This window comes from Chiloscyllium plagiosum, chromosome 20, assembly GCF_004010195.1.
Source record: "Chiloscyllium plagiosum isolate BGI_BamShark_2017 chromosome 20, ASM401019v2, whole genome shotgun sequence".
In the NCBI taxonomy this organism is placed as follows: Eukaryota; Metazoa; Chordata; class Chondrichthyes; order Orectolobiformes; family Hemiscylliidae; genus Chiloscyllium; species Chiloscyllium plagiosum.
Window position 1 is genome coordinate 27,229,614 of NC_057729.1, and position 27,121 is coordinate 27,256,734.

Genomic DNA, 27,121 nt, shown 5'->3' on the forward strand with positions numbered 1-27,121 from the left:
AGCAAAGTATTAGCGTTAATTTTGACTCAATATGAAAGGTAATAATAGAATTTAAGCCAGGCTGACCTCCTTTATTCAATATTTTGACTACAATCTTGCCAATCTTTTTCTCACAGAAGTATTATCAGTCCTTATAAGGACTGATAACAGTATAAACTAAAAGCTGGATTTCCCTAATGGCTCAGCAAATATTTTGAATAGCCAAACCATAAACATTGGGAAGATCAAAATTTGATTTCTTCTTGGTTTGTGTTTAGTTAGTTGTTCTTAATTGGGCAGTGTTCCAAGATGCTAAAATCACCACCTAAGCTAGGGAAGGGAGCACATGAACAGTTTTTTAAAAAAAACTTTCTTAGAAATCTATCAACCCCTTGTTAAAATATGTATGTTTTGACACAAGTTTCCCATGTTCCTAATCTATTGTTCGATAACTTGCTTAACACACTGTCTCGGCTTAAGAATAATGGGCACTTTCCTGGAGAGACAGTAGTGTCAACAGGTTAGGCAGACTATTTGAAAAACAGAAGGAAAGCCCCCAGATAACAACCCTATACAATGGTTATTAGGTGCTCACACACTGCACTTCAACTGAATTACTTATGAAGAATTCAACAAAGAACAAAGTGAAAGTAAAAGTGATCAGAATTAATTCCAACTTGGCACCAACACAAACACAGCCCACCTAAATGGTGAACCTAACACTGGTGCAGATTGAAACAAGTGGATGCCTGCCAGTATAAACTGCTTCTTCCTACCACCTGCCACTTTCCTCATCTCCTCAGCAGGTAGTATGTTCAACAAATCTGTGTGCCTGCATGTGCAACATCTACTGCACTCACAGATAAAGCAAAGGCACTTCTGGCTCAGCTCAAACATGAGTATTAAAACATATCAGCATTAAAAGCGGAACAGTCCCACTAAATCAAAATGTGTCCATGCACACACTGCAAATTGGCAGTAACACAGCTATGCCCTCACTCAGATACCAATTTCTTACTGGTAATTAAATGCTCAGCGCAGAATTTTTTTTGCGGCATTATAATGCCAGTTTCTGTGTTGGCTTGCAACCTATGCATTTGGAGTACTTTGTTAACTCACTAGTGCTTTTAAGGCATGAAGATGACAATTTACTCTTTGCCTTGAAGGTGCAGATGCGTGGATGCAGATTTAACATAAACATCTATTTGTGCTGATAGTTCGACGTCTATCCGACAATACTGAAAACACAATGTGGCTCAATTCAGGCTGCATTATATAAACGACTTAAGCTGCTTCCAGGAGGCAAAGGATTATGTTAACTGACAGATCTGGCACGATATTGGTAGATGCAGTGTTCAGAACGAGAAGCAAATTGCTGAAAGATAAATAAACTTTGTTTATTCAGTAAATGACTTGCTTGCCATATCCTTGGGTGTAGTGCTTACCATAATCATTGACTCATTTTATGACAGACAGTAGAGGTAGTCTAACAAACTGAATATGGGGAACATGCCTCCAGTATGCCATACGTGCAACCAAAACATATTTTTAAAACAGACATCATGGTTTTCAACAATTCCACCATGAAGTGACAGGTAATTTGCTTATAATATTTAAACTGGACTCATTGTGATAATTGGAGGCAGATTTAAAATTCACTGTCACAGCATGGATTTCCCTGGGGTCAGGAAAACTGGTAGTTAAATGGAAACAGATATATTGCCAGGTCACTCAAAGTCCCTTTGCCAGAAATTTTACGAGCCAGAGGAAACAAGAATACTTTCAAGAAGACTCTTAACAAAACATTCAGGCACCACTCTGCTGTTGGCAGTCGGTCAGTCTCCTCCCTATCATTATTGTCAATACCTTCCCCCTCTGCAGCCCTAATGGCCAAACTCTCTTGCTCCACAATTGTCAACAATACCTTGTTAGATTGTTCAGCTGTTTTCAGCTTTTCCCATGTTGTTCCACCTTTCCTGTAATCATCATAAACAGGGTTCATAGTAACATCTGAATTACAAGGAGTAGGTCACTCAGTCCCTCAAGCCTGCTACATGAGTGTGTAAGATTATGGATGATTTATTACTATGCATTCCTATCTACATTTGATAACCCTTCACCCCCTTGCTGATCAGCAATCTATCTTAAAACATTCAAAGATTCTGCTGCCACTTTCTTTTGAGGAAGAGGGTTCCAATAGATTCATAACATTTCTCTTTGATATGATCTTAAATGGGTGATAGCTTATTTTTAAAAAGTGATCCCTGTTTCTGGATTATTCCACAAAAGGAAACATCCTTTCCATGACCACCCTGTCAAGGTCCCTAAGGGTCTCATATTTTTCAATCTTTTCAAGGTTTGAATTCCCTTCTTACTCCTGGCATTGGTCAAATAAATTATTTCTGAACTGTTCCAATTCACTTACAACCTCCCTTAAACAAAGGAGGACAGTACTCTAGATGTGATCTCACCAATGCAGTTTGTAATTGAAGCAGAACTTCCATACCTTTGTATTCAATATCACTGTTTCTGGACAGCATACGAATCAGTGATTCATGCAGTAGTGGGCGGCACGGTGGCACAGTGGTTAGCACTGCTGCCTCACAGCGCCAGAGATCCGGGTTCAATTCCCGCCTCCGGCGACTGACTGTGTGGAGTTTGCACGTTCTCCCCGTGTCTGCGTGGGTTTCCTCCGGGTGCTCCGGTTTCCTCCCACAATCCAAAGATGTGCAGGTCAGGTGAATTGGCCATGCTAAATTGCCCGTAGTGTTAGGTAAGGGGTAAATGTAGGGGTATGGGTGGGCTGCGCTTCGGCGGGTCGGTGTGGACTTGTTGGGCCGAAGGGCCTGTTTCCACACTGTAAGTAATCTAATCTAAACACTTACATCACACTGCGTCTCAGTGAATTACCAACATTTAGATAGCAACACTTTTTAATTCTTCCTGTCAAAGTGGACAACCTCATACTTTCTCACATTATACTCCATTTCTGTTACAAGCAAGTGGTCGCTTCAATATCTGAGCCAAATTAAATGCTTCTTGCTAAAGCAAAACAAGGTTCTGTTGGCAATTATACTACTAGGAATGGGTTGGAATCTATCCCAATTTATTACCCATGCCAATATTCTTTCCATGGAGGTTTGTTTCTAGAAGAAATTACTATTTAAAAAGGATCCCACATCAAGGAGGATACGGTGATTTGCAAAATTCCTCATTGCGTCACTGTATGAGAAATTGGCACAACTCAGCAATTTTCTTGATGAGATTGAAGCCTATTGTCCTATGTAACTCAACACCAACACATTATATAAACTCTACCTCAAGGAAATACATGAGAGAACATGTCTCAATGTAAACCTACAGTAGAGTATTTGCAAGTTGCTTAAGCAGCCAAATAGGAACTGTAATGTTTACTGCACCTTGTGCAGGATTACAAAACTGAATTATAATAATCTTAACACTCACATGTGCTGGGAAGCATTGGGGAAGAGGTTGGAAAACTGTGGAGCTGAGTCCTCAGGACCATGGGGTGCAGCATGACTTATCAACAGCATAACTGGTCTATGTGGATAAATCTTCTTGGATAATTTAAAATAGTTGATGCTGTCATTTGTCATCAAGTCTGTCAGGTAATCCTATCAAAACAGAAGAATAATACATTGAACATTAAATTTACAAAGAAAGTTTTTGAAAGAAGCACAAGAAGAAACCCATCAGTCTCTATAAAGTAACATTTTAATTAGTGTATCATTGCTGGAAACAGTGAATACGTTAGATTTATTGTCACATGTAGATAACAATACAGTGGAAAGTGTTTCTTCATGTGCAAATTGCAAAGTGTTGCCATGCTCTAATGCCATCTCGAACCACTGAATAGAATGTAAGATTTTACTGCAATATCTGAAAGAATATTCATGTTTAAAACCGTAGACATCATTTGAAAAATGCAAATACATTAGAATTAGTGTACATCGATGCAGCTGCCAAGTTTTATTGCTAGAAGTTGCCAATATTTGATTATTCTGCTTTTTTATATTTGCTGCACTTTGGAAAAGCAAACTAGAGCAGGACGTATACACTTAATAGTAAGGTCCTAGTGAGTGTTGAATAGAGTGGCACTGGAAAAGCACAGCAGGTCAGACAGCATCCTCGGATCAGGAAAAGGAAAAAAAAGAGAAAAAAAACAAATCGCGTTTTGGGCAAAAGCCAGAGTGTTGCTGAACAAAGAGACCTTGGAGTGCAGGTTCATCGTTTCTTGAAAGTGGAGTTGCAGGTAGATAGGGATAGTGAAGGCGGCTTTTGATATGCTTTCCTTTATTGGTCAGAGTATCAGAGTTGGGAGGTCATGTTGGGACTGTCCAGGACATTGGTTAGGCCATTTTTGGAATATTGCGTGCAATTCTTGTCTCCTTCCTATCGGAAGGATGCTGTGAAACTCGAAAAGGTTGACAAGGATGTTGTCAGAGTTGGAGGATTTGAGCTATAGGGAGAGGTTGAATAGACTAGGGTTGTTTTTCCTGGACCATCGGAGGCTGAGAGGTGACTTTATAGAGGTTTATAAAATCATGGGGGCATGGATAGGATAAATAGACAAGCTATTTTTCCTGGGTGGGGACTCCAGAATGAGAGGGCATAGGTTTAGGCTAAGAGGGGAAAGATATAAAAGGGACCTAAGGGGCAACTTTTTCACCACCCTCCATGTCATTTCCACCACCGTCCATCTGGCCCTCACCCACCTGGAGAAGAAGGACACCTACGTCAGACTGCTGTCCATAGACACTTCAGTTCTACATTTAACACCATCATTCCTCAGCACCTGATTGGAAAGCTGAGTCTGCTGGGCCTAAGTACCTTCCTTATTAACTGGATCCTGGACTTCCTGACTGGGCAACATTAGTCAGTCTGGATTGGGAACAACATCTCCAACACCATTACAATGAGCATGGGGACCTTGTTCAGGAATTTCACCGTCTCTGATCATAAGACCCTACAACGGATAGTGAGGACAGCTGAGAAGATAATCAGGGTTTCCCTTCCCTCCATTATAGACATTTACATCACACACTGCATCCAAAAGGCTAGGAGCACTGTGGAAGACCCCACACATCAGTCACTCAAACTCTCCTCCCTCCTGTTATCTGGCAGAAGATACTGGAGCATTTGGTCTCTCACTGAGACTGTGCAACAGTTTCTTCCCCCAACCCATCAAGCTCCTTAACGCACTATGATCGGACTCTTTCCCATCTGAAATTCTTTGCAAGACTTTGAATTGCTGCTCAAAAAAATGTCTATTATTTAATCATTCTTCTATTACATTGTAACTTGGTGTTTTGCACTTCTTATGCACTTTATGCCATGTACATTTGTGCTGTCCATGTAGCACACTCAGTCCTGGAGGAACACTGTCTCGTCATTACTGTATCAGTTGTATCTGGTAAGAATGACAATTAAAAGGAGTATACACACACACACACATACACGTGCGCGCGCAGAGGGGGATGCATGTATGGAATGAGCTGCCAGAGGAAGTGATGGAGGCTGGTACAATTACAGCATTTAAAAGGTATTTGGATGGGTATATGAATAGGAAGGGTTTAAAGGGATATGAGCCAAGTGCTGGCAAATAGGACTAGATAAGGTTCGGATTTCTGGTCGGTATGGACGAGTAGGACCGAAGGGTCTGCTTTTCATGTTGTACATCTCTATGACTCTATAAATTATAACATAGATGTGAGGGTAAAGTCAATTCAAATTATTTCTAACCTTTCCTTGAAAGAATTTTAGAAATAACAAGATGATGTAGTAATTTAATCCATTAACAATGTTAGATTTTAAACGAGAGGAGTCTGCACTAATCCTGCCTTGCTCTTTCCCATACATCATATCTACAGTCAAATAATTTGCACTTTCTTGAATAGAGTTTTTTTAAAAAGGGAAAACAGCATTAGAGGGTGGAGAAGGATCAGTTGTGACTTTCAACAGTGAAGTATGTTTTCTGTACACAACCCCAAGGAAAACATTTGTAGTAGTTTTGCATGAGCAGATATTTGGACTTTGGCAACTAACATTTTGATGCCTTCCTAATTAACTTGGATGTCAGAAATGTTATCTTTCTCTTAAAATTTCAGTTACCATACCACTTGAGGGCATTACTTTGAATTAGAATGACTGCAGAAATTGAAGCTGCAGAGGGATGTTGATGTTCTAGGGCATGATCACAAGATGTTAGTATGCAGGTTCAGCATGCAATCAAGAAGACTAAAGGAATGCTATGGCTAATAAGGGAGGGATTGAAATAAAAGGAAGAGCTATGCTTCAGCGAGACTCTTGATTATTATGTGCAGTTTTTGTCTTAGTTAAGGAAGGATATAAATATGTTTGAAGTGGTTCAAAGGAGGTTTGCTTGATTGATACCTAGAATGAATGAACTGTCTTGAGGATAGGTTGGACGGGCTGGGAGATTTTTGTTTCTCCCAGAGGTTTGACAAACATTGAAACTTTCTGCCTTAGGTAGTGGTGAAAGCAGGATCATTGAATATTTAAGGTAGGGATGGATCGATTTTCATTAGGCTCGGAATTGAAGGTTATAATATGGCTATTATATGGGAATAGATGGGATAGATGGCAATGTAGAATTTGAAACTCAAACTGATCACCAGTTAATTATTCAATGACAGAATATGCTTAAAGAGCTGAATGGTCTACATTGCTCCTACTTTGAGTTTTGTCATTATCCAACTGATCATTCTTCTGGTCAGCTTTCCCATGATAACGGGGTGAATGGCTGCTGTGCAGAATTTCACAGACTTTATTCTTTAAATTTAATTAACAACAAAATGTTTTTGACAGATGTTTTGATAGCATGATACTCTTAATTAATTGTCAATTCCTCATACTCTTACTCTCTAATGTATTCTAATTTAGATTGATTTATCTTCAGTCTAATCTTCTGACAATTGACAGATGGTTCAGTCAGATTTTTTTTGTATGCTCCTTGCAATTAATGATCAGGAAACGTGACAAAACTATCAATCCCTTGTAAAATATTGGGTCTGGCCAATACAACAGACCATGGTATCGTGCCTTCAAACATCTTAGGCACAAATGCAACAGGGGCCAAAAGGTACATTAGAGATCTTTAGGTCTAAATTAGTTACCCTTGCGTGTTAAAATCTGGGGAGAGACAAGAGTATCAAGCTCCAGATACTGTGCATTTCTGCAGGTGGGTCAAAACGTTGAAGTCAAGATTTAGAGGTGTAAAGGCAGTCACTGGAATGAACATTTTTAAGAGGAAGAGCTATGATTTGGAGATATCAGAAGTGCAAGTTATTCAATACAGATTATCCAAAAACATTGGGCATTTATCGTTTTGAAGACTGCTGAATACACAACAAAACTGCACACAGAGATAAGGAAAACAAATCATGCACCCACACCAGCAGTTTTGTAAGATTAATTAACAACACTGGTAGAGGCAACAAAAAACATACATCTATACACAAGACTTCAGAGCAGGAATAGGCCACTTGAGTCTCAGTAAGATACTGGCTGACTCATTACTCAACATCTGTGCTTACCCTGAATTTCCTCACTCTGCAATTAAACGAATAAAACTGCCAACAAAAAAAAACTGCACCCGATCTGTGACCAGAACCCTATTTTCAACTTTCCATGCATTCTTGGTCGAGAATCCAGACAGACAGTCATTATTCCATTGACACCCCTAAGCCTCCACTTGATTGAGAGCTATGGTGGTCTGATCTCAGCTATCAATGTCACAATCTTTAGTTACACAGAGGGTTAAGAGGTCTCAATATCTTTGTATTTTAGCTATTGGAGCTTTAGAGGATGATCAACAGTCTTATTGCCATGCAGTAAGAGGAGTTTTATTTTAAAAAGTCATTATGGAAAGATATTGATGAATGACTGCTTAAAGCTTTTCTTTGGAAAAAAAAAATCACATCCAACTGTCATGATAGGGTTCCTAACTTCTCTACAATGGGCATGAAAGTGGCATGGTTTTGGATGCAGTTTGCTTGGGGGAATACCTTGGCATGGATCGCATGAGAGTAATAGGGATTAGAGAGGTGGCTAGATGAGGCAGGGAAAGTGAGAGAGATCAGTGATGGTGGGCCTTTTTGCCTTAATTGATACAAAGCTTCACAACACCGAAGCAAGTATAAACAGCCCATCACCACATCCAGAAGGTCCTGTTGCTGTCACTAAATATTTTCCAGAGTTGCCTGCCCAAGATACATTGTTTGGAAAAATAACATATCCTGGAGAAATAACCTACTTGATGTTAGTAGGATAGACAACAGTTTACTTATTGACTACAGTCTTGATTTTTTTTTTTAAACCAATTGTCTTCCAATAATTCTTGGCTTAATGACCTAAGGCTCAAATGGGCTGAATGATCAACTTCTGTTATTATATTTATGGTCTTAAACAACAGTTGCTTATATTCATACATTTAATGGACAAAATGTCTAAAGGTATTTCGCAGACATATAATCAAAATAAAGCTGCTTAGCAGGTTTCCAAAAGGTTTGCTCAAAATTAGGTTTAAAAGGGTAGGTTTAAAAATCTTTAAATGTGTATTTGAAAGGGTAATGACAGAGACACTGATTTTCAGTTGAAATTTTAGAATATGGGATCCAAGGAGTGAAAATATTGACACATGGTTAAACAAAGTCAAGTGGAATATATGAGATGTCAAATTTAGAGGAACAGAGTGTGAGGGGACAAAGATAGAGATAGTTACAGAGATAAGGAGGAGCACGATTTGAGTCATTTAAAATGCAAGGGTAAGAATTGGAAGCTAAGGTAGGTCAGTAAGGGGTAATGGATAGGTAAACAATGGTTGGTATGGGATATGGAATGGGAGATAAGGGAGACTGTCTAGGAGAGCACTTGAACATTCAAGATTGGAGAGGACAAAGGCTAAAGGTTTCGGCATTAATTAGGCAGAACCTAAAATGGAATGAACAACATTGTGGGCCTGGAAGCTTAGCCCAAAATCACATAAGAAGCCTTCAGTGTGAACGGTTTAGTTCACTCTAAATCCATAACCCCGGTGGTAGGGAGAATAAGTACAAAGTTTGTGGCAGGAATGAAAGCCAACAGTTAGAAAAAGTTGTGCTTTTTCAGACTAATAATAGAGAGTCAGGGTAAATATTGAGAAAGATGGTGGAGGTGTTATGACAGCAAAATGGCTAAAGTCAATGGGCCAGTAATTTAAAGGCCTAGCTTAGACCTGGAGGCATGAATTCAAATGCCACTGTCTGAGAGTTTAAATTCCGTTAACTAAATAAATCTGAAATAAAGTTATCTATAATGGCGATTATGAAACTCTTGGATTGTTAGAAAAACTCATCACTGAAGGATGTTACTGAACCAAAAGGAAATCTCACCTTATGCAGTAAATGACACTGAGCTACTGCAATTTGGTTGACTTTTAACTTCCTTCTGAAATGTCCAAGCATGTCACTTGGTTGTACAGATACAGACAATAAATTCTGGTTTTGCCAGCTAAAGGTAAAGTTTTCAAGGGTTGGCAAGTAGATGAAGTTTTTGGAGAGAAGGTGTAATTTATTCTCCTGCTTTCCTTATATTCCAAGCACATCAACCAGACAAGAAAATTGTAAATAGAAATCTGTCTAATTCATTAAATAATGTTGGGAAAACTTGTGCGTAGAAATATAAACCAGGAACCGTATCAAACAAGTGACCAGCTGAATAAGATATCTTCTCCATGATACTAAATGGATCACTTCAATAGTCTAGCTCTGCTCTGTTGTCCTATTAGTTAATTTGAGCTGAAGGCACCCACTATGTGAATGTTTTTTCTCCAGATCATAAAAAGGATTGTGTATGCAACAGTGTAAATAATGCAGTAGTTACTTACACCAACTTATATTTTAGTCTTGAAATGTAGGCTATTAACTATTTTCCTACACTCCAACATGGAACAGAAACTCTGCAGTACAAACTGACTTGCGGCTTAAGTAATTGGATAAGAATAGAGCCTTACCACCACTGTTGCAGTATCAGGTGCACCTCAGGAACAATATCAGATTTGACTTAAAGCCAAAGTGTGCAAATGCCTTTCAGGAGGGTATTGTTTCTGTTACATAGCATGTGGAATACAAAGTCATCGTGTTTCATTACTTAAGAGATTTTAATATTCTGAAGAAGCAGACATTACCAGCTAAGCAAAAGAAACATGCATGGTCAAATGCATGGTGACAATATAGCAAGTGTATGGTTTGAACTCTACAATCTAGAGATCTAGAGTTAATAAGGCAGATTTTCAGCCAGCCAGATAGTCACTTTTCCAATGTGGATCATAGTTGCGTGCAGCATTCATGTGGAATCCCCATCATAGCAGATCCCAGAGGAATTTCTTAGGAAATCAAAGTTTCTATGGAGCAATTCCTCTATGCCTGGAATCCATCACACATCCCCATAAAATTCAGATTTCAGATGGCTCTAATGAAATTAAGTAAAATAGCTACTCAAGGCAAGTTAGATTATTAAATACATTGTGCAACTCTTGACTTATTATGAAACAAACCCCATACGTAACTCACAGATCCCAACTATACCTTTTCCAGACTTTTGCCCAATGGAACATACACTCACTGTGATGACTGAACCCAACCCCTGACAAGCACCCCAAAAACTGCCACTGGACCTGACTAAAACACCTGGCCACCGGATTTCTTTCATTCCCTCTCCCCACTAATCCCTTCACCACTGTCTGACTTGATCCATGCCCTCAACATACCCCACCGCTGCTACTGGACCTGACCCATCATCTCTCCTCTCAACCCAACACAACCCTTTTCTGACAGTTTTATGCTACAAAAAAAAACAGACTGAATGGAATTATGACTCTGCATTTAAAGGGAGCCCTTAGCAGGATCTCCTGTCAAAAATGCAGAGTTCCTTTCTTTCATAAAAATCAAAAGTCCAGAGTGGCAATTTGTCACTCCCTGAAAAATCTGGCCCAACGTTATAATGTTAACGATACATTGTTTAAATTATATTTTTAATAATCTCAATAAGTGACGATACTTACGCACATGTAGTCCTGCACAAACACGCACACATATATGTGCACAATATTTTGTAAAAACAATTTTTAGTCATTGTGACATTCTGCACACATCACTGAATTAACCAGTAAGAAAGCTACCTCAAGGATTCGGTTTCCTGGATACTACCAGAATTAATACAGGCAGCGAGGTTCCTGCAATGATAAGATCCATGAAACTTAGAAACTGCAATCTTCTCCATTTGCTCTTGTATTCATAAGAATACTGAAGGAGCCATGTTCCCCCATTGATCTTCTGAATGTACCAGCCGCAGGTAATTCAGATTATTAAAATTGTCTTTTAACTCAAATTTGGAGTGTGGTTCTCATCCAATGTGCTTTCTGCAGCAGGCCAAATGCTTCCGGCTGGAATGGGTTAACCTGTTTCCATTTACAGTACATTATCAATGTGGGTTTGTTAAACATGTTCTCTAGTCTTGGACCAAATAGTTGGAATCATATACAAAATAATACAAGTGATCCATTAACCATAAAACATGTGCAGAAACTAAGTACCAATACTTTTGTTTTCAAGTCAAAATATCAGCAGCTACAAAGATGGTGAGAAAAAGCAAAATCATGACTGCTATTGTTTTCAACAGATGGAAAGCCTATGGAAAGTGGTTTAACTTTATTAAACATGGTTTTCTCCACAAACGAGGAATGATAACACTAAATGTGCTCAGTGAAGTGTGTAGATAAATGATACAGAAATATAAACATGTTCATTACCTCGAGTTTATGGAATTGCAAACAATAGGAATGCCTGACAGATTTTTATTTTTTCCCCTAACTAGACTAAGGTTGTTTCTCAGATTAGAACATAATATTTTAATGATGCAAGTAATGCATTAGCCAAATTGCTTTTGCATCTCTCAACAACTGGCAAGATGTTGGCTTCATGCAGTACTGATTTTCCAATCTTCGAACACTATCAACCAATTTTTCTTTAATATGACACAGACTTATGGCAGTAATTAGACAGGCAAAGTTTGTAAAGTGAAGAGGGAAAGCAAGCAATAATGGAGAATTGAGGCTGAAAGGGAAATGCAGTTTTGACTTCATTCATGAGGAAATTTAAAGGCATCTTAATAAATAGGGGATGTAAAAAATAAAAATCAGATATTACTCTCAGCTGACCCTTTGTAGATTTTAAAGAAGGGTTTTTAATAATGACATCTCACAGAACTCACCACAAGGCTCAAGGAGAGAGAATAACACTATCACAAATCATGGTAGCATCCATCCCATTTCTGTTTATTTTGAAATTATCGCTTAAATGATGGAGTCACTGCATAACTGTAAAGACAGCTGCAGGTCAGCGTCAGCAGTGCTAACATGAGTAAGGTGAAATCCCATTCTTAGATTTCTAAAACCAGAGAATTTATTTAAATGTTTTTTGTTGTTTTGTGAAACAGAAGCAAGCATAATGCTTCCAGAAGAAGTTTCTGGTGATGTTTTCCAAATATCTCGCACAGCCATTTTCATTTAATGTCACTCTCATGCCAAGACACTTCAGATAAAGCTGAAAATTAGCTTTGACCACCGCCCCTGCACCCCTCCCCCCAAAAAAAACTGCCTGCTTGAATTGCTGAAAGAGATTGATCAAGTTTCCAGGATAGCTTCAGTGTTAGAGTAGAGATAGGGCAGAATCACTTTCTGCCCCTGCCAACGAGAGTTAGATATTATCAGTATTTTAAGCAGCTGTAACATTTTTAATTCATCTGAGCATGCACTTCAACACTGGTCGGATGGACATTTTTGCAGCAACTTACTACAATATAGTGAGGGTAGATGAAGTTAGTATAAAAAACTTTACATCTTATTTTCAACTTGTGGGTTTCCCAATGGAAAATTGATTGTTCTGTGCAGGGAAACACATCTTTGTAAATTTGTGGTAGGTTCAGAACCTGGTAAGCAATAATACCTGTTTTCCTTTCCCCATTTGTTCAGTATTTATTTGGATTGTTAATAGTTCAGTTAATTTGTTCACTGCTAGAGTTAGAGTTAGTTAAATAAATAGTTTCTTGTTGATTTTAAAGTGAGTGTCAGGAATTTATTTTATTTAACCACTAGATGTTGCTAGGGAAATATCACTGGGGGCTAATCTGGCATTTACTGGCCATCCCTAAAACCAAAGTTGATGGTGAGTGATTTACTAAACTAAGGACATAGGTGCACGTACGCACCTATAGTGCTGCTAGGAAGGGAGTTTCAGAATGTTGATTCTGGGACAGTGAAAGATACACAATATACTTCTAAAGCAAGAATGGTGAGTGGCTGGGAGGGGAACTTGCAGGTGGTGGTGCTCCTTTGCACAGCTGTCAAGGGGAGATGGTTAGATTCCTCTTGGAGATTGTCAACATCTGGCAATTGTGTGGTGTGAATGTTGCCAGTATCATCTCAATTTTCAATGTAGGCCAGACCTTGCTGCATATACACATTGCTTCAGTATCAGAGAATGGCCAAAGGTCCAGAACATTGTATATTCATCAATGAATACTCCCACTAATGACCTAATGGAATAAAGGTCATTGTGAAGCAGGATGAAGTTGGTTGGCACTAGGACACCATGTAGGAATACATTTCAGTAGGAACATTGGATGTGGACTTGATAACAACTTTGATGTACATAATTCTGTCAACCATATATTTTTCCAGCAATTCAGTGTAACAAAATGTGTCTTTAAGAGGGATTTGTTCTGTCCCATTTCTCTTGGGGACGCGTAGTAAACCTGGTGATGAGTTATCTGCTTCATGGGAGGCAGAATAAATAACTTTTTAAAAAATTAGACAAAAGAAGCATGAGTGGGTGAAGTCTGGTTCATTCAGACCCAGGGTTTTCGTTTTGGTTTTCAGCTGTTGAAGTTGGGGTTTTTAAAGAGTTGAAGCTGCTAGATACAACTTTCTCTCTGCTGTTGCAAGAAGCTCAAGTTCTCTCTCTGCTACTAGATTCAGGCTTTTGGTTTTTCCTCTCTCCTGGGCTAAAGATGATCACAAGTGATGGAAATCTGTTTTACTGTATTTGACATGGTCAGAAGTATGTTCGTGGGATACTGCTGTAGTGGAACAGTTCATGAGTAGTAATTAAATAATATATTATTTTGCTAAATATTTCAATGAAGTTAAGGCATACAAGTTATTTTATTATTCTATTTTAACTGTGATGTAAGAATAAAGTGTGTTGCTTAAAGGCAGTAATTTGACCAATCAAATCACTTCTGGAATACAGAGCTGTATACGTGCCTTCAAATATGATAAATGGTAGGGTTTAGGCTATCTCCTGAACATACTTTGAGGGAGTTTGGTCCTTTCCATAACATCAGCATGATCCTTATTACCATGCGTCCTTCTCCACTTCTGTTTCAGTTTAAAAACTACAAAAGTGTGGAGACTGGATGTAACTGATCTCATTCCAAGTCCTATCTATTTAGATAGTGGGTTCATGTTCAGCTAGAGAGTGTTTCAGGAAACATATGTTTCAACGGCAGTTGCAGTGTTTAAACTAAAAGACAAAAGTATCTAGTGCAAGAAAAATTCATCCCATCCAGCAGCTCAGTTTCACCTGTAACATTATTCAATAATAGTCACTTAATACTGAATTTGGCCTAAAACATTATGGTACATAAAGGGTTAATTGCTCCTCTTAGACCTTTGTGGGGAATTAAGAATTTCTCTGTTTTGTGAAGATGGTACATCCAAAAGGTTCTTACATGTGAAATTCAGTTCATTTTCCTTGTACTTGTTGAGAATCTAGCGGAGAGTATTCTACTTTGTATGCTAATTAGTAATTTTGGCAAATTTCAAGGTTGTTTTTTCATAGGATTAATTCAAAGTCACAAGCGTGTAAAATGCTTAAATGTGATACAGAAAATTTAAGTCACAATGCTATATACAACTGAACTCTTATTTTTGTGTGAAGTGTATAACTCAGCAAATCATTGCCTCTAAGTCACTGATTGAATAGGATACTGAACCGCCAAAAACTAGATATAGACAAGTACCTTTGAGTAGTCAAATCCATGCTTCTCCTTTACACCATTTCTATTGAGTGTGTAATTGTAAAACCGAGAATTCTTTACTAATCCAACCCACTCACGCCAACCAGGTGGAATGTAACTGCCATTGTACTCATTCAGATACTTTCCAAAGAAAGCTGTAATACAAAGAAAGGAAATTAAATAACATCCAAATCAAAAAGCTGTACATTTACATTGCTGAATTCAGCAACTCCCATTAACAGAATAGCAAGCTCTCTTTTGTTGATCAGTTCACTTTTTTTAAAATAGAAATGTACAGAGGTCATGAGTGGTTCTCAAGTCTGTTGATGTTGCATGGCAACTAGCTACAAGGTAGTGTACCCAGACGAGCCACTAAAGAAGAAACTCCTTGGTTTTTCTAGTGCTTCAAGGGAGTAGATACTTTCACAGGCTCCCTGTAGCCTGATTTCTGACCACCGGGTGCGAGGGAGCTGTGGGTTCATTCTAAGCTAAGGTTATGAAAGGCAGCTTTTTGAAAGAATATTCTTTTGTAGTCTGATTTGCTAAAAATGGATTATCTTTGGAATCCAATGTGTGTGTTTTGGATGGTGGATGGGGTATCGAATGATTCCTTGTCTGGACTGAGCAGGAATGCCAATTTCCTGGCAGATTGAACTCAGTAAGTGCACAAAATACACCTGTAGCCATGCAGGTGTCCATCATAGCTGAGCAACTAGAGTGCCATCCTCCAACCTTGTACACTATGGATGGGCAAGTATTGAATGGTCCAGACAAACATTTCCAGTACGTATGCATGCTCATGAGCCATGACCCTTCAGCCTCTGGTTGACTTGCACAGTAACCTGGCCTCCTATCTCAAAAGTAAGACCAGTTTTTATTAATCTACCAAAGAACAGAAATTGAGGTGTGAACTTTAAACACCACCAATCTTCTTTCTGTAAGTACTTCATAATTCATATGTACAGCCCCAACAATGAATAATTGTTTTAGCGTGTGAGCAGATAATTCAATGACATGTTGACATGAAACAACTATTCAAAAATCTCCCGAGTCAGAAGATGGTCCTCCATTTCGGAGGGTTGAACACAATTTTGATTGTGATGTTAAGGAGGAAGCGGTTGATCAAGACCAGGTTTAGGCCATTTTCTTTTCCAAAAAGGACTTGGAATGTGACACCGCTACAAAGTTATCTGTATTCACATATAAAGGGGAGGACATATGCAGTAAAAAATACCAGATTGCTTGGCAGTTTGTATTACAGTCATGCTCAGTGGTCCTGTGAAATTTGGATAGGAAGCATTAAGAACCCGCTGTCATTTCTGTATTTAATAAAGCAGTGGTGATTGGAAATTGAAGTGTCTATTCAAAAATTCCCAATTCCCTTCACCCACCCCCTTCCCTATCTATGTAATGCCAGAGTATGTTTGGAGAAATCCTGAGCCTGAATGCTTCAACACAACTGGAGGCACTGGGAAGTACAGCTAATCAGTTTGTTAAACACATCAAAAATTAGTAGTTAAAGAAAAAACAAATGTACTGCTCAATATACAAGATACTATCTTCAATTTACAAAGCAGTTAAATCATAAAACAGAAGAAAAATGAATAGAAGGTGGATATCGCTTTTGAATAGTTTTGAAAAGCTTTACATTTAAAAACCTGAAATTTTTATAGATGCATGCAAACTGAGGGTTAATACTTGATAAAATAACACAAAATTGCCTGCTTCAATTCATCAATGGCAACAAAATGGACAAAACTCAATAAACACCAAAACCCTGTAATGCAACCATCTCACTGGAAACCATGACATTTCTATGGAAGCAAAGGCACACTGCCCTATACCTCGAAGGTACATAACCTGGGAGTACCTTATTTTTTGTAGCTCTCAAGATAGTTTTTAGTTTTGTATTGTGGTTGATAAATAAAAAGATATTTTTCAGTATTTGAGTGTGTAAGTTACATTCTGTGGTTGAATGGGAGCATGAATTACGCAGGTGATATCATTAATATTATCTTCTGTCTGAGCAGAGTGCTAATCTTGTTTAATGTACTGAAGTGAAAATTTCTGGCCATTAGGCAGAATGTGTGCTGTGGACAGGACTTACAGGTGGTGGATACCAGATCTCACTATCCTGGTTCAAATTGCAGCCTATTTGATTTTGTATGCATGCCAAAAATAAACTGTAGGTTTTGTGAAAAACTTAACTGGAAACAGATCCTTGATTAGAGATGGGGCCCTGACCCCAATTTCATTAAAACCACAGGTGGTGCTTAATTTTAACAAGAGCCATAGAATTTTACAACTGTGTTGGGCCATTATTCTCGGTCTGATTTCCTGAAGGCATTATTGATTTAGTGCCATTTTCCCAAACCCATTTGAAATTTTATTTTTGAAAGATACAGTTACTTTCTAAAACCCGTTATGGATCTTTCACTACTTGTTGCTAGCGATATGTTTGTGTTTTAAGAATTCTTAGCTGGAATTGTTCTGACAGGATAGCACTGCCACCTCTCAAAAAGGCAACCCTGCTTCAGCACACAGTGTAATACAGGTAATTATACTGCCCACAGCACCAGCTAAGTGATTGCCATCCACTGAGGCTGGAGATCTGCTCCCAGGAGCAGTTGGTTCAATCAGTGGACCTGAAATTTAGCAGACTCAACAGCACCACCAGTGGTGGTTATTGCTGGACTGCACCTGCAAGATGAGAGCATGCTGAATTTTTGCACCCATGAAGTGGAATAAGTGGGTTGAGGGATAGCTGGAGAGGGCTCCGTGATGAGTATGCCCTGCAGTTTCTGTCAGTAGGCAGCACCTCTGCAGCAGGAGTGGCCATTGCTGGCTGAGAGTCCTCCGTGGGTTGTGAAATGCTGGAACGATGGTCCCACTCATGATAGCCCATTGGGCAGCTGCTAGGTTTCACCAAGTTTTCTCTCAACATGGCAATGTCCAACACACACCAACTGCTGCTGGTCATTTAATTGGTCATTTAAATGGCTCAATTGAGCTCCAGGTGGTTGGACTCATCTGTGATCTCCCCTGCAACTGGCAAAATTACACAGCAAAAGCAAGATTTTTTCCACACTTTCTTCCACATTGCTGTGCCATATTGCCACCCTGCTTCCCCCTCAACCTGTCCCCAAAGGACATAAAGTTCAGCCATTAGTGTAAAATCATTTCTCCAATGCCTCTTTATGTTTTTGTAAATGAAGGTTCGTACATGCCAAGTCATTGACCAGTCGAAATAGTTTCACTCCAGTTCCTTAATAAAAATCCCTTATAATTTTGTAAACATGGAACATCCTCTTCACTTATTCTCTGAGTAAAAAGAGACCTAGTTTCTCTAATAGAAAGAGAGAAAGTACTGGATAAACTCAACAGTGCTGACAGCATGACCTTTGAAAAGGGGTGCCATATTTGTAATTCTCCAATCCTCTGGCACTAATGCAGTATTTAAGATAGATTAGAAAATGATGGCTAGTAACCTCCAAAATTACCAGCTTTACATCCCTCAGTACACCTCGGTGTACCCCACATTGCTTGTGAATTACCAACTTTATAACATTTCCTTCAGCAATTTTTAGCTTATCCAAGCTTGTCTGATTCCTCCAAATATAGAATCCTTCATTACTATTGCTTTCCAAACTTTCCTTCTGCCCCTGTATAGCTGAACTAGCCATGATGCTGTGAAGGAATTTCTTGTTGTAATTCTCAGAGGAGCCATCACTCTCCAATCACAAAGAACTTTGAAAATGCAAAACCTGCCCTTGACATATCTCAATGCAAACTCCAATAACTCACTACCTTAACTCATTCATTTATTAATAATGCTCAGCTATCAAGACTTGGAATGTAAACATAATTAACAGTGGCGCAGTGGTTAGCACAGCTGCCTCACAGCACCAGGGTCCCAGGTTCGATTCTGGCCTTGGGCGACTGTCATGTGTGGAGTTTGCACATTCTCCCCGTGTCTGATTGGATTTCCTCTGGGTGCTCCAGTTTCCTCCCACAGTCCAAAGATGTGCATGTCACGTGAATTGGCCATGCTAAATTGCCCGTAGTGTTAGGTGCATTAGTCAGAGGGAAATGGGTATGGGTGGGTTACTCTTCGGAGGGTCGGTGTGGACTTGTTGGGCCGAAGGGCCTGTTTCCACACTGTAGGGAATCTAACCTAATCTAAAAAACTTTACGCTAAAGCAGAAAAAGTGTTTCCATTTGTTTTTATTTCATCACAAATTAATAGTAATAAAAGCAGTCTTGTAAAATTCACCTAAAACTTTGGAATGCACAAATGCATTTTTTCAAGTGGTCATCTCGATATAGTGAAGAAAACAGGACTCCTGGTATTTTAGCAGGTGTGTGTTTCAGTAATTGAATCTTTTAAATTCAATGGCTTAAGAGAACCTTTAAATGTTTGTTTGATGGTAAAAGAACCAACACTCTGTTGGTAAATTCTCAATGCATATCAAATACTCAATGCATGGAATCAATAGAAATCTCAGCATGGGCTCAATAAAATCTAAAAAGAGGAACTGGGCATCGAATTTTAAACATTAAACTATAATACAATATCAATAGGATAGCTGGTAACAGTCCACATATATTGAAGTAACTTCAGATTTCTTTTTCGAACTTGAAACCATTAAAATAAAAGATTTACATCCCCCAATCTCTAGGATCTGCAGAAAATTATATTTTCAATGGTATGAGAGACTTGTGCAAGAGTAATAACTTATTTTTCTAAAAGACTGGTGTCTGTTTTATACTTGTTTCTAAGATAAGCAACTACATTAGGTCATAGAATACATCAGATACTCTGATTTTATCCAATTTTTTTAAAGAGGATTAAGGTTTCCCATTATTTAGTCTCAATATAGGACAAGAGCTTGATTTTAAAAAGTGATCACCGTGTTAAGTATGGTGATACTGTAATATGACACTTGAATTAGGAGCAGGAGCAGGCCATTCTGCCCACTAGTCTGTTCCACCATTTAAAACCATTAGAGCTGGCAGGATTGTGGCAGCAATTTCCCTTTTTTGCCTAACCCTGAAAACTGCTAACTTGCTTGTTAGTTACATCATAAAGTATGGAGTAACAATGGTGAATGAAACAAACATGGTAAGATGAGGCAACACAAAATTTTCATTAATATTTTTATTCGACAAACCATGCATATCGTTCATCCTTAATTTAGTTTTTGCACTGATCCAGATCTGCATAGATCTAAACTCTCTAAACTTTTGGTTTTCTAACAACCCTGAGGCTATGTCTCCAAGCATTACGTGCTTAATTCAAACAGGGACAAAAGAGCTGAATTCCACATACATGCGATTTCACTTGACATCAAGCTAGCAAAAACGAGAATCAGGAGAAAACTCTTTACTGCTTAGTGTCATACCTAGCACAAAGGAAGACAGTTGTTGTTGGAGATTAGTCATCTCAGCTCAAGAGCATCTCTAGAGGTGTCCTCAGGAATATGTCTTAAGGGACAACAGTAGTAGATATATGGGAACACGACCACCTGAGTTCCCCTCCAAGCCACATACCATTCTAATTTAGAAAATTATAGTCATTCCTCTAGTGTTGTTGGGTCAAAATCCTGGAACACCTTCCCTAACGGCATTGTGGGTGTATCTACACCAAACATACTGTTCTGATTCAAGAAGCCAGCTCACCACCACCTCAAGTACGACTGCAGATAGACATTAAATGCTGATTCAAGCAGCAACACCATCATCCCATATTTGAATTTAAAAAGAAAGCTATGTGCATGCAAACTTACATAGATCATTGCAAGCCTTATCCCCTGTAAGCAACCGTGCTTACGGTTAAATTAAAGGAACTAAGTTGAAAACATTTTCCAAGAACAACAAGCAGTTATTAAAGGTAACATTGCCCTAAAGTCATAAGAAATAATACTTAAATTACAGTAAAAAATTTAGTTGGCTATTTGGAACAGCTTTATAATTATAATATTACAGTTTAAAAATACTTAAATAATTAACTTCTGCTCACTTTCAGGCTCCATTTTTCATTATTCCTCTCTTCTGTTCTGATTGAAGTTTGTTTCTATTATATTTACTTTTATTAAATTCTAACAAATATAACCCATTCCAGATCTCCAATCTAACACTTGCTTAAAATTTTGTGTCTCTTTGTTCTTAACTCCAATTTTTGCAGTGGGCCACTAACTTTATTTGCACAAGAGTATAACTGGCTGCAAATTCTATTCCTTAAGATAATTAATTGCTGGAGAACATGATCTGATTATAATGACTACAGGATCAATCTTAAGATACCTTTTTATGACAACTTAATGAGAGATGTTGCAGGCTACATTTCACAAAAAGATTTGAACAATTATAATTTTGACTGTTTTTCAGAAAATGTTCCCGTTTCTCAAGGAGCATTTTGGATGGGCAACAAATGCTGGTCTAGCCAGTGACATTTATATCCTATGAAAAAAAGCTCAATATCAGACAAACTATCAGTTCCAAGGGTGCCCGTGCCAATCCTGCATCATATACATTGAGCGTGAGAACTTCAACACAAAATGAAATAATCTCTTCTAACTTGGATACATTTTGACAATAAAGACACTACCCCAGTTTTCCCAGCCACCTCTTCCTTACAGTACAAAAAAGTGACCCTTATGCTTAGAAGGGTGATTAAAACGTGAAACTCACTAACACGGAGTTGTTGAAGTGAACAGTATAAAGCATTTAAGTGGAAGCTGGTCAGGCATTGAGGGAGAAGAGATTGGAGTAATACAATGATAGTTGTAGATGAGAAAAAAATGGGAGGAGATTCAAGTGGAGCAAACATGCCAGGGTGGATGGATTAGGCTAGTGGCCTGTTCCTGAACTACATGTGCTATGCAAAATTATCGTTCCATTGTACAGCAAGAAATGTTTACTTACAACAGAATATCAAATCTGGTTGAAAGCCAAAAAAGGTCATGTTTTTTAACCTTTTGTTTAAAATTAGAAGGATTAGATGCTCACCACATATCTATAGGGAGAAAATTGTACTGCAATTGCTGTCTAGACATGAAAGATCTGCTAAACATCTGTTCTCCTTTTAGCAACACAATAGATTTTCATGTGGTGTGATATTTAAAGATTGAACTTAGTAACTAACAAGTTGAAACTTTATTGCTGGAACAGCACAGCAGGTCAGGCAGCATCCAGGGAACAGGAGATTCGACGTTTTGGGCACAGGCCCTTCTTCAGGAATGAGCAGAGAGTGTTCAGCAGGAGAAGATAAAAGGTAGGGAGGAGGGACTTGGAGGAGGGGCGTTGGAAATTTGATAGGTGGAAAGAGGTCAAGGTGAGGGTGATAGGTCGGAGTAGGGTGGAGGCGGAGAGGTCAAGAAGAAGACATTTCCAACTCCCCTCCTCCAAGTCCCTCCTCCCTACCTTTTATCTTCTCCTGCTGAACACTCTCTGCTCATTCCTGAAGAAGGGCCTGTGCCCGAAACGTCGAATCTCCTGTTCCCTGGATGCTGCCTGACCTGCTGTGCTGTTCCAGCAATAAAGTTTCAACTTTGATCTCCAGCATCTGCAGACCTCATTTTCTCCTTAGTAACTAACAAACATTCTTCAGAAAACCTTGTCAGAGCGGATTTTTTAAAAATCAAACTGGCACTGACCCTCTGATTCCAAGAGTCTCAATATTATTAGCCAACCTTTTATTGGGTATTCAAGAGTCATAGAAAGACAGTATCTATTGCATTCCACTCATCAAAAGATTTGATTGGGATAGTCAAACCTGAACTGCCTTTCAGGAAGGTTTATCCTGATCCTTGATTAAAAATGATTTTAAAAATGGTAATTGAATATATGGGACATTATAACTGATACCCATCAATTCTGCCCTGAATTAAGGCAGGGGGTGGGAAGGTGTTGGAGAATGAGGGATAATGAGATCATTCACAAATACATCTTACAATATGTATGGCACAGGTTTGCACTTGTCCTACTGGAATGCATTTTAAATTGGCCTTTTCATGATGGACTGGGAAGGGTAAGAAACATGATCAGAAGAGAAACCAGATGGCTTCCTGCTACCATAGAATACCACCAAAGGCAGGAATGGCAGTGGCTTGGCCAGCTGCTGACTGGAGAAGGGCATTGAATCCAATTAAGCGTCCCATTAGTAGACTGTAGGAACTTTACACCTGACTCAACATGGTTATTCCGCCAGTTACATCCATGTGCCCTCCCTAGTGGGTTCTAATTTCATGAGACTCCATAGGACAAGGATAGGACCCGGTGGAAATGATTGCCTCACAGTGCCAGAGACACCACTACAGATTACCCTTGATGTTGCTGATGCATCCTTCAAGAGTGCCTCAACATCAAGATGCCCTAATACTTGCATCTGTCCCTCTATTGACAGTGCTGCTGAGTTGCTGGTCCTCTGAGTCAGCCAGCTACTGGGTGAGATTGGTTATATTGTTAATTGGAAACCAATCTCAGTGAGGGTCTCTTAATTAATCTGTCTACAGTGGAGCTGAAGCCACTTTGGTCTGAACAGCAGGACCCATGGCATGCCCATAAGATTTTAGTATGAAAATAGGATCACTGTGAAAATTGTGCCCTTGAAATTGATATACACTGTGTTCTCATTTTCAAAAAATGATGTTTTAACCAGATTGGAAAAGTATGGAATTCACTTCAGCTTTAGATATTTATTCTCTAAATAAAGAATTATAATAGTTAGTTATTTAATAGAGATCTGTTAGCGAAGCTAAATCAAAGCTGCAGATGGTCCTAAAATCCTGATCATCTGGTTTAATGTATAGTTATAAATAGTTCTAGAGAATAAACCAACATTCAATAGCTTAAGATTCAATCTAACATTCATGGATTTATGAGAACGTAACTGTATAGTTGAAATTGCAGTATGGGTGGTTATTTAATAAGTTACACCAGTATCATTATAATAGTTCATTCTCATCCCTACTTACATGTTCTTTAGACATATCTTTTTACCAATTTTAAATAGATAAAACTTTCAGCCAAGCAACTTTTGGACATTCCTGATGAAGATCTTATGCTCGAAATGTCGACTCTCCTGGTCCTCGGATGCTGCCTGAACGGCTGTGCTTTTCCAGCACCACACGTTTTGACTCTGGTCTCTAGCATCTGCAGTCCTCACTTTCTCGTTTTGGAATTTTTACTCAATTAATTTATACATTTCTGGTCATGATTATTTATTTGCTTAAATTGTAAATTACAGCAATCAATGTGCATTCCATAAATAATGTTTTAAGTTTCTAAGTTCTTTGGTGCTTCCATTGAAATTTTACAACAGTTCAAATATTTCTACAATCACAGTTTGATTTTATGTAAACATGGTTTTTCTCCACAAAGTATTCAGATTCAAGGTTTATCAAGATCATCATAAAAGGGTTGTAATTTCCTTCAGTAACATACCTGTCCTATAGCCAGTGCTGTTCAGATACACAGCAAATGTCCGCTGTTCATGTGTGGCCTGCCAGGAGGAAGATGAACAGTTCTCATTGTTCGTGTAGGTATTGTGGTTGTGGACATATTTCCCTGTCAGCATGGATGATCTTGAAGGGCAGCACATGGGTGTTGTCACAAATGCATTTGTGAAATGTGCTCCTCCTTGCTCCATGATCTTCCTGGTCTTGTTCATTACTTCCAAAGATCCTGAGAAGTGCAGAAATTGATATCATGAATACTCAGAATTAATCTTCTACAAAATTATCTATAAATATTAAGCTTGGCAGGTCTGTGACACACTCTGATGAGTAATTTTGACTTGGGGTAATACTGTAAAATGTTATGTTTGCAAGAGATGAAAATGAAAATTGGGACGGATTCAAAAAAATGGATGGCTGAATCATTAGAGCTAGTTTTACATTTGCATCCAATGTCAACAATTACCCCCCGCCCCCACCATACATAACTCTGAATAAGACTTTTATGGAATTTGACACTGTCAAGGGAGTAACTACGATTTGACTTGGATCTCGAGTCATTCTACAATTCCCATCTCTCACACTAAAAGGAACTTCAGATTATCTTCAAATTACCAGACCAAAAGTTGAATCCAAAGGGTCATCTGCAATTCTAATAAGTACCAGAGCCCATTAATCTGTTCTATATTTTCCTTTATGTTATTCTGTAATTATACGTAATTGACTGCAGGGCTCCAATTTGTAATTCCTGACGAGATTGTCTGGATATCGTTTTAAGGGAGCTAGGTTCCCCCCTGCACTTGCATCACAGGCCTCAGTGATGTGTTTCCTGTCAGCCTATGATCCAAGTTGGTCAGTCATGGTCCAAGTTGGATGGGTGGCCGGGTGATAGTTCAGCCTTTGAGTTTTAGTCCTCAATGCTTCCTTCAATCTTTCCAATTTCAAATGTCTTTAGGCCCTCTCCCCTCTTGACTCAGCCATACTCCTCTCATTATCCACTATCTTTGCACTTTATCGGTCAGTCATGTTTCCAAAAGGCTCTGCAAATACTATTAATCCATTTAAAAGTACTGTTTTTTTTTGAGTACCATTTACTTATGCTTTCACTATATCAACGTGACACAAATATTAGATCATGATAATATTCAAACTAAGAGGTTTGGGATTGGAAGAAAAATGTTGTGCCAGGTGTCTGACTGTCTCTGAATTCACATAAATAAGAAATAATTAGTTTTTTTTTTTTAAAAGCTCCTGCATGTTTCATCACCATTCTCCTTACTTCAACACATCTCCCATTTTTACCTACTACCTCCTCCATGCCATCTGCTCTCCACCCTCTACTCCAATTTCACCTAAAAGTGACATTTTATCTCAACATAATTAAAATAACAAGATCATCAAGACCAACCCATGCCAGCTTTTGATTTCACCTTGTCACATTCATGCCACATCTCTACATTACATAGAATTATTTCCATTTTTGCCCAAGTGGCATGGTCAGTGGCACGAGCTCAATGGTTTTCCAAACTTTCTCTCACTTGTCCACCCAGTGAAACAATGGATAACTTTATTGTTGGAGTTTTTGTTAAGTAATTATAGACAAGGAAATCGTAGACAAAATTATTGTAGTGATTTATGCAAAAATCACAAAACTTACAGTACATGAGGCCACTTGAGCCATATTTGCACTAGCGCTGAAAGAGCAACCCGGCTAGTCCTATTCTTCAGAGCCATTTAAATTCATCATTTTCAAAATGTTAATTTCTTTCAAAAATCTCTATAATGTGTGAATGACAATTATTTAAAATTTGAGAAGAGATGTTCCCAAAAGAAAATAATTTATCTGCTCCTCTTCAGTTCTCTACCTAAAGCAAATCCTTGGTAACTACTAACCTAACCATAGCAAAGAGCCAGGATTTCATTACTTTGTGCAGGGCAACTCAGCAAACACCAAATCTACCTAAACTTGAACAGGGATTTTGGTCCACACTTCACCAACTGCAATAATCATTCCTCCAGCCCGAATATCCATAACTTTAAAAAAAAAACACTTTGCAATAGCATTTGGAAAGGACATGCATGTCACCACAGCTGCTCACTAATAGCCTGGTGAAGGATTCAGTGGTGAACAATCTCAACTACATTGTCTCCTCATCAGTCAATTAAACCCTTGTGGCCACTGCACTATGTCTACTCAACAGTAGTTAAAATCTCACAACACCAGGTTATAGTGCAACAGGTTTATTTGAAACTACAAGCTTTCAAATAAACCTGTTGGACTATAATCTGGTGTTGTGCAATTTTTAAACTTTGTCCACCTCAGTCCAACACCAGCACATCCACATCATTAATCAACAATATGCCAACTTTGTTGTTTCAGAATACAAAGATCCATCTTAGCAGATATATAATGCATCAAGCAACATATGCTGTAATCTCTGTTTTGATCATCAGTTGTGGCTTAGTTAATAGTTACTTCTGTCTTTGAATTTCCAGGTTCAAGCCCTACTCCTGGTGTGAGCACATAAATATCAAACTATACTTTCTAGTGTGGATAATTCTACACTCTTCAAGGTACTGTCTTTGAA

General features: G+C 38.5%; 1 protein-coding gene across 9 annotated transcripts in view; it reads right to left on the bottom strand.

Annotated features, from left to right (window-relative positions):
- Positions 1 to 27,121, bottom strand: part of LOC122560108 (extracellular sulfatase Sulf-2-like) — a 303,645-nt gene that overhangs the window by 85,684 nt on the left and 190,840 nt on the right. For all 9 annotated transcript variants that reach the window (XM_043710351.1, XM_043710353.1, XM_043710348.1 and 6 more), the window contains 3 exons: positions 24,523 to 24,762; positions 15,082 to 15,233; positions 3,445 to 3,614 (listed from right to left, as the gene is read on the bottom strand). In XM_043710351.1, the coding sequence (XP_043566286.1) occupies positions 3,445 to 3,614; positions 15,082 to 15,233; positions 24,523 to 24,762 (562 nt within the window). The remainder of the gene's footprint in view (positions 1 to 3,444; positions 3,615 to 15,081; positions 15,234 to 24,522; positions 24,763 to 27,121) is intronic.